The 14,312-nt window shown below is 39.6% G+C and overlaps 1 protein-coding gene across 1 annotated transcript in view; it reads left to right on the top strand.

Moving 5' to 3' along the window:
• Fap (fibroblast activation protein alpha) overlaps window positions 1-14,312 on the top strand; it is a 68,369-nt gene that overhangs the window by 30,893 nt on the left and 23,164 nt on the right. Inside the window, exons 12-17 of the mRNA XM_026790018.1 lie at window positions 2,247-2,291; window positions 5,706-5,810; window positions 5,910-5,980; window positions 8,208-8,261; window positions 9,888-10,012; window positions 13,842-13,889. Of these exons, the coding sequence (XP_026645819.1) occupies window positions 2,247-2,291; window positions 5,706-5,810; window positions 5,910-5,980; window positions 8,208-8,261; window positions 9,888-10,012; window positions 13,842-13,889 (448 nt within the window). The remainder of the gene's footprint in view (window positions 1-2,246; window positions 2,292-5,705; window positions 5,811-5,909; window positions 5,981-8,207; window positions 8,262-9,887; window positions 10,013-13,841; window positions 13,890-14,312) is intronic.

Genomic DNA, 14,312 nt, shown 5'->3' with positions numbered 1-14,312 from the left:
CTCTCTCTCTCTCTCTCTCTCTCTCTCTCTCTCTCTCTGTGTGTGTGTGTGTGTGTGTGTGGTGAGGGCAGGAGCACACACATGTGTGTTCAGAAATGAGTGTAGAACTCAGAGGACAACCTCAGGTGCCATCCTGGGGAATGTTGATGGTCTCCTTCATACAGAGTCTCTCATTACCCTGAGTTCAGCATTTAGCCTAAACCTGTATGCATGTGAACATCCAGCAGGTCCCAGGGAACAGTACTGGGATTACAGGTGCATACCAATATACCTGCCTGGCATTTAAAATTAATTCTAGGGCTGGAAGTCAGGTCATCATGTTTTCAAGGCAAGCACCTCCCTCAGAAGCCATTCTCACAGCCCCTGTTCTTTTCTTTCCTAGGTTAAGTCTCATTCATCTAGAACTTTCTTCCTTTCTGAAATCATAATAAGTTAGAACTCTACGTTCCCTTTCTTCCCTCCAAACACTTCCATATACCCCTCCCCACTTTCCTTCAAATGTATGCCCTGTTCTTTTCTAAATTATTGTTGCATACACATATGTACATACATATATATTCCTCAGTAGGACCTGGTCAGTCTGTATAATGTACCTTGTTTGTATGTCTTCAAGGTTACTTGTCACTGGACAATCAATCGGTGTCCACCTTTCCAGCTCCCAGCTTTTCTGAGTTGCCTATAGTTTGCATGTGTGCGTGCATGCGTGTGCGTGTGCGCGCGCGTGTGTGTGTGTGTGTGTGTGTGTGTGTGTGTGTGTGTGTACAGGGGTAAGACCTCATAGGCTTTTCCCCAACTGCTTTGACATGTCCATTGCTATCATCCTGTTGAGCTCAAGTTTGGGCAGCTAGGCTGACTACTTACATAGAAACTTCATTCTCTATGTAATACATCTCCAAGGCTGGCCAACAGCACTGCTGTAGGAAGAAATTCCAATGATGAAGTGGTTTAATACTTTATACAAATACTTAATACAAATTTATGGTTTGTTTATATAACCAAGAGTAAGGCCAAGAAAATGAGATGTGGTATGGAGTGGGTCCTCTGCTCCATCACATAGTCCAGAAGCCCAGCTGATGGCAATTCTGTTATCTTAATGTGTGACTTGAAGTCATTAACATTCATCTGGAGCCAAGAGAAGAGGATTGGGGGGTCTGCATGTCTGCATGGGATGTTTATATGGGAAGGGCTGCAAACAGCCTGTTTCCCTTTTCTGTTCACACGCTGTTTCTAGTCCTTAACACATAACTACATCCCACTAGAAGGGAAACTGGGAAATGTGGTTCAGCAACAGAAAAACACTTCTCCCCCGAAGCGTAACCAATTATCCTGCTGGTTCTTTCACAACTGCCCGCTTAACTCCCTCCAGGTAATCTTTATTCATAGCTTAAACATAGACATTTCTAGTACTACTTGCCAATAACTCTCAAAAATGATTTCTGATTATCTGAACGTTCAAAATCTCCTGTGCTCTATCCCCAGGACTGTACCTTTGATCTGGGTCTTTATCGTATTTCTTAAATATTCACATTCTAGGTGGCACCTTGGCCTCATTCCACCATACCCACTACCAATTCCACATCGTCTCTCTTGTTTACAATTTTATTTTCCATATTTGGCAAGTGATATCTTTCAAGGAATTTAGCCACAGACATGCAAAATTCCTTGATGGCTTACAGGTTTCTTTGAGTTCTTGCTAATGTCTGTGTCTTCCTTGCTTCCATATTTACTGTGGCCACTTTCCTGTCCATCACTACAGTTACTACAGTATCTATACATACTAATTTCACTCAGAATGTATTTATTTGTCTAGAAAAAAGGCAAATATTTATTTAAGAAGTGATACTTCTGCACTTTGCTAAAACCTAAAATTACAAATGTTTAGGTTTCTAGTTACCCCGGAACAGAAAAAAGAATACAACCTTGACTTTACTGTGGTATTCCCTTTTCTCTCTAACATACCATGTGCTTGGCTTGTGCTGAACTTCCAGACATGTGCAATAATTCCAATACCTGCCTCATGGAAGAGTTAAGGGAAAAAAATTCCAAGATTAGGTCTAGCGCTAATTTGTCCATACACGTTTAGCAGTGCTGTTCTGTAATATTTAATAAAGTCTCCTGAACTGGAGGCTGAGCAGTTGGACATGCTACACATTGACCGGGTGTCTTGACTGTTCAAAGTGTCCATATTATGCTTTTGAAAAAAACTGTTCTTATGATTAATATCATCTCTTGCTTTTGTCTTTTAGACCCAGGAGCATATAGAAGAAAGCAGAACAGGATGGGCTGGTGGAGTATGAGCTTCTATATTTTCCTTTACTTTAATGGTATCCAGCTCACTGAACTGAGTTTTACAGCATGTATGTGTTCTACCTTGTATGTTATGGTTAGGCATCAAACAGGAAAGTGTGTTTTATTATAATTTATGGTTACCTGTGCCTGGAAGCTTTTGATGGAGTTATTCAGTGATATATGAGGTCCACTTAGTTTAAAAAAATAATCAAGTTTTAAGGGAGAATAAGTGAATGTTGTCTGGATGCTGCCACACATCACAATGGTTGCATCCGGCAAGCATTTGCATTAGCTAGACTGCTCTGCTGAGATCAGATGTAGTGTACAAGAAGGGATCCATGCATATTAATTTTTATCTTTGGAAATTTATTTAGTAGTGAAACTTCTCAATTTCAGAAGAGGAATTGCCAAAAAATTTTCATGGTGTTAACTTTGGGGAATAATTTCCCATCCTCTGAAGGTACCTGCTTTATTGAATAGCTTTCCTTGACCTATAATCAAACTAGTAGCAATGAAATTAACCTGAGAAAACCTAGGTATGTTACATGATTCACACAGTCATTTAGGTAATTGTGTGTGTGTGTGTGTAGTACTTGTGATCAACAAAAGCCATATATACTAAGCAAGTGTTCTAACATACACTACATTCCCAGTCCTTGTAAATGAATATTTATTGGGTCTTTAGAGAAATTTCATTCTAGTAGTATACAATAAATAGTTAGTTATAAAAAGTGGTTTGTTTAGAATTCATCCTCAGAGATTTCGACTGCAAAAATCACAAGAAGTTAACTAGAAATATTTTTTTCCTTTGAATATACAGAATAAAAGAACCTAAATTTTTGTTCTTTACATTTAGAAATCATAGTAACAAAACTATCACCAGCTAATTAAACCCTGCTCCACATATCTTTGGCTCATTGCTAAAACCTCTTGATGAAAACCAAAGCATGAATTTTGTGCTTGTTCTCTGGAAACCTGTACTTTGAACTAATTGTTAACTCGGTTTAAGCATCATCTTTTGCCATTTAGGGAGGATGGCATTATACAGCACTGTGACGAGTAAACTCGCTTTCTAGGTGGGACATTTTAAGTGGCTTTGCACTTCACATGGAGATAAGCAATTTATCAGAAAATCTAAGCGTGGCAAAGAAACCAGAGCAGGACCTTGTTAAAGCTGAGGTCAGTGCAGATGAACGTCTTATCTAGGGTCCAGGTGTGACTTGCCGCAAGAAGCACTTAACTCAGACTGCATTATGGCCCTAGCCCTGCCAGCATGATAGCGGAAATATTTCACACCCTCTTTACGTCCCCTAAGTTACCTGCTCATCGGAAGCAACTGTCTTCCATGTGCGCAATGAAAGGAAGGAGATAACAGACTTAGCCTAGCAGAAAGATTCTTCCTGTTTGCCTGGTTCTAATACCCTAAAACAGAACAGTCTGGCCTGTTAATTTTTTATTTTCACTACAAATGAAAGCTTTATTCAGAATGCAATCTTTCTAAAAGTCCCTTAAGTAGCTCACTAGGTATGAGGGGATAACTTTTCACTATGTCACATTAAAAGGTCCTGTGACTTGGGTTCCATTTTAGTGACTAAGACAATGCAGCATCAATTGTCTTTCATTGTACAGGGCACAAGGGAGTCGTTGTAAAGAGGATCCTTGTAATTAATTCTGCTATACATAGTTGAGGGCGAAACTTTCTGAAATGAAAGAACAACTTTTTTCAAATCCTATACTAGTGCAGTGCATGCACCAAATTGCCAATTAATTTTCTAGTCCTTAACCTCTTGATTCACTTAATGTAATTTGTCTCAAGATGCAAAATCCTACAATGTAGATCCTACGATGAAGGATGCTTATGAATACATAAACAGAAAACAGTCTCACGTTCCTCAGTTTTCCGTTCTGTTACAAAACTATTTAAAGACAAATCAGACATTTACATTTAGCAGAATAACCGTGAGCCAAGACTTATTCATTGATCAGGTAGCCTCCAGGATACAGAACCCTTTCATATGTCTCTCCATGTTGCCTTGTGTCCTAACCCTCATTAGGACTGTGGTCCTTGGATCTAAGGCTAACACTAATGGAGTAGGATCACATCTTCAATTTTTTTTATCATAATTATATCTATAAAGTTTCCATCCAGGTGGAAATGAATTTAGAGAAACATTATTCACCTAGTAGAGATATAAGAGATATATTACGTTTTAATGGCACATGATCACAATATAAGAGAAATAATTTTATCAAAAGATTGCATCTAAATGTGATCATTAAATAAACCATAGTGATTCTTCCTACTATCCCTTTCTTCAGAAATTGATCTCAGAAAAAAATTATAGAAAGGAACAAATGTTTGTAGCTAGAAGATACTGTTTTGTGCTTTGGAGTTTATTGCTTTCCTTGAGTGTAAAATAGCTGAACACTTTTGCCTGTTCCATGTACTTAAAGCAGATAAAGAGACTAGGTTTCAAGGTATTCTTACATGCTATAGATGAGCTCTGCTCTCATGAGATTTTTCTCAGGAAAGTATCATCCTTTCAGAGGAGGACAACCTGTAAAAATAACCATAAATGCAGGGCAAATAAAATTTTTACAATGGTAGACACATGACACTCTTGATAGAGCAAATCAAAATTTTACAAGGGGATAAACATGACATGATTGATGGAAATTTGGTATGAGACATTTGCAGAATTTTAGTTGTCTGTTCTTAGGATATTGAGTTGCCACTAGTTCTGTCCCAAGACATGTGAATGTTTCGTAGTTCCAATGCAATTAGATGGCTCCCAGCAGGGTATGCTGAGTTCTTCAAACTCAGATCACAAGGTTATTCTGTCTCCTGAGCAGGAGCTAAAGTCATTCTACTCTCTACTTGTGTTTCATGATTTCTCTCAAGTGTGCTGGGCCTGCCCGACTACTAAAATCTTTGGCTGTTTAGACCACGATATCAGACTCTTTCAAATGTCTTCATTAAATTGTTGACATTAGGAGCTTAGCATCAGACGAATCAAAAATTAAAAATACTGTAAGTTTTACTGAGAATTATACTTTGCTCAAATGCCTCATTTTAAAGTCTGCTTTGATTAAGTATCAACGCTGGTTTGTTATTCATTTAACTCAACTCCAAACCACATCACCTTATAAGAGGAATTTGTTAGATTAGACGGTGTAATGCTAGGGGTTCTGGGGGGAGGGGGGGCACGCACAGTGACAAGCAAGCACCAGTTGGCACATGCAAGTGCCTATTAGATCACTGGAAAAGCTGTCATCTGAAAACTTGGAATTTCAGATATGAGTGACAGGTGATAAGAGAGGCCAGGCACTAGGATCCTTAGCCATATACGGCTTAAAAAAAAAATCTGTGGCTTTCGTTTGTCCTTTGGAATATAACCTCTGTTCATTTCTTTCAGTTCTTTGTTTCAACACCAGCTTTTAGTTACGATGCCATTTCGTACTACAAAATATTTAGCGACAAGGATGGTTACAAACATATTCACTATATCAAAGACACTGTGGTACGTTCCTTCCAAGATTTTATCTCCTCAAAGATCATTCATTTGAGGTTGCTCAAGTAACGCTCAGCTTCACACAACATAATGTTTGTCTTTTTATAGGAAAATGCTATTCAAATTACAAGTGGCAAGTGGGAGGCCATATATATATTCAGAGTGACACAGGATTCACTGTAAGTATTTCACGCAGGCATGATGCACCATTCAGATTTTAATTGGCACCAAACAATGGATGTACAAGTGATGGGCTGTACTGTCTACTCAGCTAACCAAAAGAGCATTCTGTTGCTCTCTGGTTACGTTCAAACAGCTATGATTCCAATAAAAGTGCGCATTCTTTAATAACTAGTCAGCAAGATTTCCTTTGGGGGAGAATTTTATTAGGTACTTTTATGGAAAGTATAGAAATCCTCAGATAACAATTGGTTCTAAAGGTTAATTTTATTCTGCAACTCTTAAAGCAATGAACAAGCTTCAAAACCCCATAGAAGTTAGCCCACAGATGTGGAGACTCTTTTCTAGTGATTTGGTGTTATCTGGGTTTCATGATATCTGTAACAGCCATCAGGTATTGGAGGATTACTGCCTGCCAGAGACTGCGAAGTCAGGATGAGTACCCCAGGTGATGAGATGAGAAATCAGATCCTTAGAGCAGGTAATTGACTTGGCTAAAGGCCATTTAATTAGTGGAAGGTGAGACTTCAGAACTAAGGTTCATGAATCCAAGACTGTTGCTGTTAATCTCAGTAGGGAATTCTTTAGGTTCTTTCCTTTCTGTTCATCCCACACACTGTCTTAGAAAACTATCTTGGAATAGTCATCTGTGATGCATTTAACTAATCAGAAGTCCCTGCTTCTTTTGCCCCGTCAATGGTAATGCTGTGTATATTAGGGATGTTCCCCCAGTACTCATAATCTGGCTGCCATTAAATGGAACTTGGGGAGCAAAGGAAGAGAATTATTAGTCTGCTCTTACCAGATAGAAAGGGTTAGGACCTTACAGCCATTCTATGAAATTATTTGAGCAGGAGTCAAAGGAGTTTGATCCTCATACAGAGCAGTCATAAAAGTGATTAGAGTCAGAAAAGTGATGAGATAAAAATGAAAGGGAGATAGATTTCACACAAAATAGGTTTGGGAAATAGGAAAAGAAAACCCTAAAGGCTTGAAGATCCTGCACTGGTTATAAGGATGGCCAGGGTGACCGAGGCTTGAGCTGCTCTGACGACAATGAACTGTGGACTTGAAAGACAAAGACATGGCTCCTTTTTTGTGTGCCCTTTACATGAGGCCCGACACGGTGAGGGATCAGTTCATCTTTCTTAAGTGAATGACAGGAAAGGGAAGATAGGGTGTAATAATTATTATTGACTCTGAGAGAGAGGAGAGAGGCAACTGGGGAAGCAGGCTGGGCTGCAGTGTTGGAGGGGAAGGCAATACTGGAAACTTTGACAGCCTGGGAAAGCAAGGATGAGGAGTACCACGGGGAGGGGAGTGAGCAGGTAATTCACACACTGTTTGAAAGGGTGTGGGACAGGCAGGTGACAGTGATGGCCAGAGGGTGGTGACTTTAGTGCAGACATAAATAAACCTGACGGATGCAGGTTTTGAATACGAATTTCATGCGAGAAATGCATTGTGTTTTGTTGTCTCTTTCTTCTTTAAGGAACTTTTTTTTTAAAAAAAAAAAATGACACTGAGGATGCCTGAACTGCTAAGCTCTCCTGAGACTTAAAACAAACCTTGTTTATTCTAAACTTTTCACACTCTATTATGCTTTTCTTGAGGGGGAAAAAAAAGACAGCTACCTTGAGATATTCCAATAAATTCACAGAGGAATGGAAGTCATGTCACCAAACTGGATTTTCCACTTCATAGCTATATTAAGACAGAACTGAGCCTGCACCTGGGTGGTTAGGTAGCAAGTTTGCTCTCCTGTGGTTTCTTCTGCAGCTTGGTGAATAAACATGGCCAGTGATATGTGCATACCATCCAGCTCAGGCGAGTTTCCTGACATGCCAGGTTAGAATAGAATCAAAATGTGTTCTCAGTCATGTACAAAGTAAATAATTTAGTTCTGAGAAACCAGTAAACATTCATAATGGAAAAGGAAAAGTATAATATTAGTCTAAATAAGTCATTTTTCATGGCTCGTACCTAATGAATCAGAATAAGATATTTTGGTCGTAAAAAGTGTACTCAGCTCATTCTTACCTTTCTCTGATGTTCTGTAAACTACAGTAAATGCCCCAAACTCAAATTATAGCAGTGATTCCTATACATAAGTATTAATTAACAGTTTCATTAAATGAATGGGATTTTTGCCAAAGTTACTAATATTAGTGGCAACACTTTTGTCATTTAATAATCAGTGCTTACTATTTCCTAAATTCATTTCAGGTTTTATTCTAGCAATGAATTTGAAGGTTACCCTGGAAGAAGAAACATCTACAGGTAATTTAGGTCAATCTAAAACAGTATTGATACGTAAATACAGAGACGCATAGATATTTGAGTGAAATCGAATCATAACCCTAAGTAGATAAAGAATGCTTCTTGAAGTCTGAAATGTAATAAAATTCACTTGTAAGATAAGGTAAATAATTCAGAAAATGACATACATGATATTAATATAAGCCATATGCTTCCACAATAGGAACCAACTTAAAATGTTTTCTTTTGAAAAGAACAATATAGGAAATTCTAACGATGATATAAATACTACATAATGTTGCATAGTAGCACATATTTCCAAAACTTGGAACTAATTCAGGACTTTTATTTACTAATGTGCATTTATTGAGCACTTGCTATGTGCCATACTCTTTTTATTCTTGCCATGTGGTCGCCACTCTGGCTCACTTTGCTATAGCCAGCTCCATCCCTATATCAGTCAACCCAATTGTACTGCCGATGGGTGGAATAGGAACCAAAAGACTCCTTTCTGGATGTAGACATAGAAACAGTGGTTAGCATTCCTGGTGCTCTTTCTTCTAAACCGATTTGCACCTGTAATTGCATTGAATTTTAATAACTTTTAGGAAATAGAAAATATTGTTGGAGTTAAGATTTGAACATGCGTATGCTGTCCTCTGAGCCCTTACTGTTAACTCTCTTCCTTCTATTTCCAAGATCACACAAAAATTCAAGCATGGAATCTGTAAGAGGAAAAACAAAAGACAAAAAAAAAACCCCTTGTTATTCATCGTCCTCTTTCACACCTGGAAATACATTTACCTTTCAGTTGGGAATCCTCCTTCTCTGAAAACAGCCACGTCTCTAGACCCCCACTGTCATGCTCAAGGCAATCTCAGGGAGAAGGAAGAGAAAGCCTTGGGAGGTGGCAGAACTCACCCTGGCAGCCAGCATGGGCTCTGACACAGCCTGACCCTTGACAGAACACCATCGAGTATCCCCAGGAAGGGATTCTGATGAAGTGTTTGATGAGAAGTTCAGAAATCTATTATTTACTGAAACTAATGACTCCAATCCAGAACCACAGTGTGGGGATGTGGAAGAAGGAAAGTTGCAGCTTGACCTGTGAGGGATGGGAAGACAGACAGAGCTCCCAAAAGCCCGCACGATCCATTGAAAGTATGAAGAGTTCAGGAGGGAGATAGAATATGGCTTCTTATTTCCACATTACTAAAGTCCCCTTCCAGACATAGGAAAGAATTGAGACCCCTTCTTGGTAATGCTCCCAGGTTCCTTTGGATGTTTTGATGTGGAGTCAAAAGAGAGGAGGTGGGGGGTGGGGGATCTCCAACTACTTCATAAGCAATTAATGGCTATGAGAAACCACTACCCTACTCCCATCGCGAGTGTTCTACAGCTCTCCCACTTCGGGAAAACCACAGAGGGCTTCTCCCTCGAATCCTGTGCCTCTTCAGGCAAAAATGGATCAAAAATCAAGCTACATCAAAACACTGTGATTCCCCTCTACTTTAAATGATATTGGCAACAGAAAAATAGAGTGGGTTTGATGTCAATATGTAAATTAGTCACTTTACATGGAGTAGTACATTTTGATAAATACAATCTCAAAATTTTCAGCTTAGCTTTATTTTCATTTCCTTCTAGAATTAGCATTGGAAACTCTCCTCCGAGCAAGAAGTGTGTTACTTGCCATCTAAGGAAAGAAAGGTGCCAATATTACACAGCAAGTTTCAGCTACGACGCCAAGTACTATGCACTTGTCTGCTACGGTAGGTGACGGACCTAACATAAGCATCGCCATGCCCACTGCCATTGTCATCATCCTTGTCAAGCCATCTGATTGTGTGAAGCTTTTCATCTTTTGAGAACCTGTTATATACATGGATCTTATCAAATGCCTAAGGCTTGGGGAATGAACAGCATAGGAAAAATTATCCTTGCTTGTTTGTGTTCAAGGAAACTGAGCAACCAGCTAAGGTGCGTAGCTCTGTTGGGGAATCCTCAGGGCTGAATCAAGAGTTGGCTGCCTCTCATCTTCTCGCTCTTAGATGCCACGTTCCACATCACTATGATGTCACATGCAGACACCATCTACCAGATAGGTACAGAAGGAGAAATGTCAAAACAGAAGCGGTTTTTTTCTGATAAAGTGGTTGTTCTGCTTGGGCCTCATTTGTGGGACAAGTATCACAGAACAATGACCCAGAAACCTGAGATCAGCACAGTGAAGACAAATTACCCTTCCAACTCTAGTATCAAATGAGGACAGAAAATAAATCTTTGTTATTCTTTCCTTCCTCTCAAAAGTTGGAAGGCAGTTGAGTAATTCATTTAAATATTAACAAATGAACCACTGTAGCCCAACACAGAAAGCATTTCCTAGCTGTTTAGACCACGGTTACATTTTACAAATTATTTGCTGTCTAGATAAGTTGATTTTATTCACATGTTATCTTGAATACATAACAAGAAATACAAGTTAAGATAACACTATAAACCAATGGAATCGATGATAAACTGAGGGTTTAGTAGAATCTCCAATTCTATAATTGCTGAATTGACACGCTAGCGAACCCTCGTTTAGGGAAGTGGGTAGCACACTTGGCAGGAAATTCAACAAAGTGCACGCCTTTCTCCTCCTATTCCTGATACCAATTACTCCTGTGCAGGTAGGTGACTTAGAGAACCATGGAACCTTTTATCAACTGAGATCTCTACTCAGCTGCAGAGGCCTCCTGTGGGTTTCCTATATAGTGAACAAGAATTAATGATATGTCACGTCCCTTAATCCAAGAACCTGGCTCTAGAACCCGAGCCACGGCTCGTTTGACTATGTAGGCATGAATAACCATTTTAACCCGAATGCTCCCTTCAAGATGTCACAAGATGTCAGTTTGAAATAACACTTCCATAAAATGTTTGGTCAGTGGCATCTTTGAAATGTCAAGAGATTGTTGTTCATGGCCATATGTGCTGATTGTGATGATGGCATTTAAAGGTAAACATTAAATGTCCCTCTCAAGTTATATGCAACATTTCCCAACCCAAACGCTATATTTATGTAACATGTATCAAAAGCTTACATGTCAGGCACACAGCATCCTTGAACTAAGGATGCTGAAGCATCTGTTTATCTCTCTCTCCTGGAAGGCTTGGGTGGGCTCATCTTTTTAGTCATGTCACTCATAACTGGAAGACGAGTGTCTAATACATTACACATAGGCATCGTGGAGCAGCAAAAGAATGACTGTCTTTTGCAAACTCTACCAAGATAGTTGTTTTTTTGCTATGCTATTTGCTGATAAAGGCAAGAGTGTTGCATTAACATACATGCATTTATAATGGTATGCACTCTGTATTTGAATAACGTGATACAGCTCTTGGGGAAAGCATGCTAACACATTTTGTATCGCTTTCTCTCTAGTATCTACTTGAACCTAAATGCTCACTGAAGTATAGATAAGGAACCAAAGACTAAACCCTCATCAAAAGTTGGTGGAAGAGTCCTTTCTAGAACTTGAATCGCCTGACTTTTCTACCACTCACTCTTCCTCGGCAGTATGGTAATTTCCCATTTAGCAAAAAATACACTGTGTGGGAAGCATCACATCGTCTGGTGTTTTTGAAGCTCCAGTAAAATGAGTCATTGCACCATCATAGGAAAAACCTTGAAATCTTTCTCTTCAGGGCTAAGAGTAACGCCTCATTATGTAACTTTCAAACTCTCCAAAGGGCGGTTGAACTTGAACCCTGGAAGATAGGATTAATGCAGGTAAAAAACCGTATCCATAATGCGGGACAAAACCAGCACAAAATAGGAATTTTAGGCATCGATGCCATGTCTCTGGGCTATGTCCTCATCCTGCTGGGTCATGGACAGCCCGTCATTGATTTGTCTCTTAGTTTAAGATTAAAATAAAATTGTGGGCTTTCACTACTGGAAGCATATGCCCATGAAAATTCCGTATGATGGATGCTAATATGTTAAAGCAGAGCGATTTAAACTGCCTTGTCTCCATAGATTCTAGCCCCAAATGTAATATGCATGTGTGTCCCTTTTGATAGCTTTGAAGCAACACTGAGTCTCAGGAAAAGCTTTTCAGTTATATTCTTTCTCAAACACTCTCGGCTGTCACATAAGGACTGCTGGTTTTTAAGAGAGCCAAAATAAAAATCTCTTCCCTCTTGTCTCAAGTTATACTAAGAAGGAAGGGCAGAAATCAAAATATTAGCTTTATTATTTATAAAGTCTAGTCAGAGGATGTGACAGAGGTAAACTGTGTGCCTTCTAACAGAGCCCCACCCCCCTATTACAGTTGTACAAACATGGGTACCGTTGTAGGGTTCCAGGATTCGCCCATGGGGCTTGGCACTTAGAGCTCTACGGAATACATCAGAAGCATGTTTTCCACAGGGAGAAAGCTGCCAGGAACCAGCCAGAAGGCCCCATTCATAAGCAGGTCTCCTAAGAACTCAGAGAAGTCCCTCTTCTGCTTTATTTAAGGCCAGGGACACAATTCTAATGGGGCTCCCTTAAAGCAGAAGGAAGTATTTGGAACGCAAGAGCAGCGACCCAACTATGCGTGTTGCTTTTTAATCCACTGAGTCCCTCAGTAAATGCACTCTTTAAAAGTGTACTCTGCTTATTAATTTACTCCACACTTTAGATGAGTGATAGCATGTTTGTTTGTTTGTTTGTTTATATGTTGTTAAAATGGCCAGTTTCTACATAGAGAAGCTAAATTTTGCAAAACACGGTAGGGCATGATGTCCAGACAGAGCGTCCATCTTAAGGATGAATGTATCGGTCATTATGAAAGATGCTGCTAGCTGACAGCTTACATCCCAAGTCTGGAGATTGATTTAGTCACAGGCCATATCTAATGGTTGTGCTCTATGCTGGGAGACAAGGACCTATCGTGTTGCCCTGTTATGACAGCGCTGCATGTTCAATAGCTTGTTGGAGGCTTGGCTCGAGTCTCTGTAACAGACGTTAAAACCTACCTTCCCTCATGACCCCATCCTTCCTTCTCGAACCCCTCAAGCATCACCTCAATATGGCCCCTCCTCGTGCCACAAATAACTAGCCCCCAAAACATGACCTAAAACAGCGTATTAGAGAAGGAAAGACAGCCTATGCAAGGTTATTTCTACATGTAATAATCACAAGGTTAAAAGGTGTTAGCTTTGACCCGCCAAATGAACTCAACATTCAACAGAAATACAACCTAGGTGCTGATGAAGGTGGCTTGATAATGCACAACTAAAACTTGTCCAACGCCGTGTGACAGCTTCCCAGAAGGCCATTTTCAGCTTCTGAGGTTTTCCTGTGTAATTAATTAGTTTTCCACCATCCAGGTTTACTCCTAGCAAAGCTGCAGCACAGGTAAGACTTTTCTCACATCTGTTCTTTGGTTGGGTTTTGATATGATGCATGTTGTTTGAATGTAACTTAAAATGCTTGCTTCTCTGTGGATAAAAAAAAAAAGTCACTGAAGAATTAAAACATGTGTTGGCACTGGTCTACAAGCAATCCTGGCTAAAAGTGAAATGTTATTTTTAAAAGAAGTCACATTTTTGTTTCCATCCTGTGCACAGGCCCTGGCCTCCCCATTTCTACCCTGCACGACGGCAGAACAGACCAAGGTACTCTCCCACCTCTAAAGATATCCTGAGTTGTCTACCATGAGCCTCTGCAGTGGGCATAGTCAGTTGGTCCACCTTGAGATGAGGAATTGTAAAGCCACGTTGTGGAATAATAAGTGTATTATTCCACAGATTCAGATGTTGCTTGGATTCAACCTTAAGGCTTAAAACTTAAGGCTTGGTACTTATTGGCAGAGGCAATGTGACATAATAGAAATCGCACCACAGAGATCAGTTCTCTCCTCCCCCGACCTTCTAAAATCGCAGAAGATTAGAATCAGAAAGAATATTTACACATTTTCTTTCTCCTCAAAAAACAAAAAAGAATTCCTGCTTTTCAAGGAGCCTCTTCTTCTTCTTCTTCTTCTTCTTCTTCTTCTTCTTCTTCTTCTTCTTCTTCTTCTTCTTCTTCTTCTTCTTCTT

This window comes from Microtus ochrogaster, chromosome 4, assembly GCF_000317375.1.
Source record: "Microtus ochrogaster isolate Prairie Vole_2 chromosome 4, MicOch1.0, whole genome shotgun sequence".
Taxonomy (NCBI): Eukaryota; Metazoa; Chordata; class Mammalia; order Rodentia; family Cricetidae; genus Microtus; species Microtus ochrogaster.
This window is presented reverse-complemented; position numbering and strand designations above follow the sequence as displayed.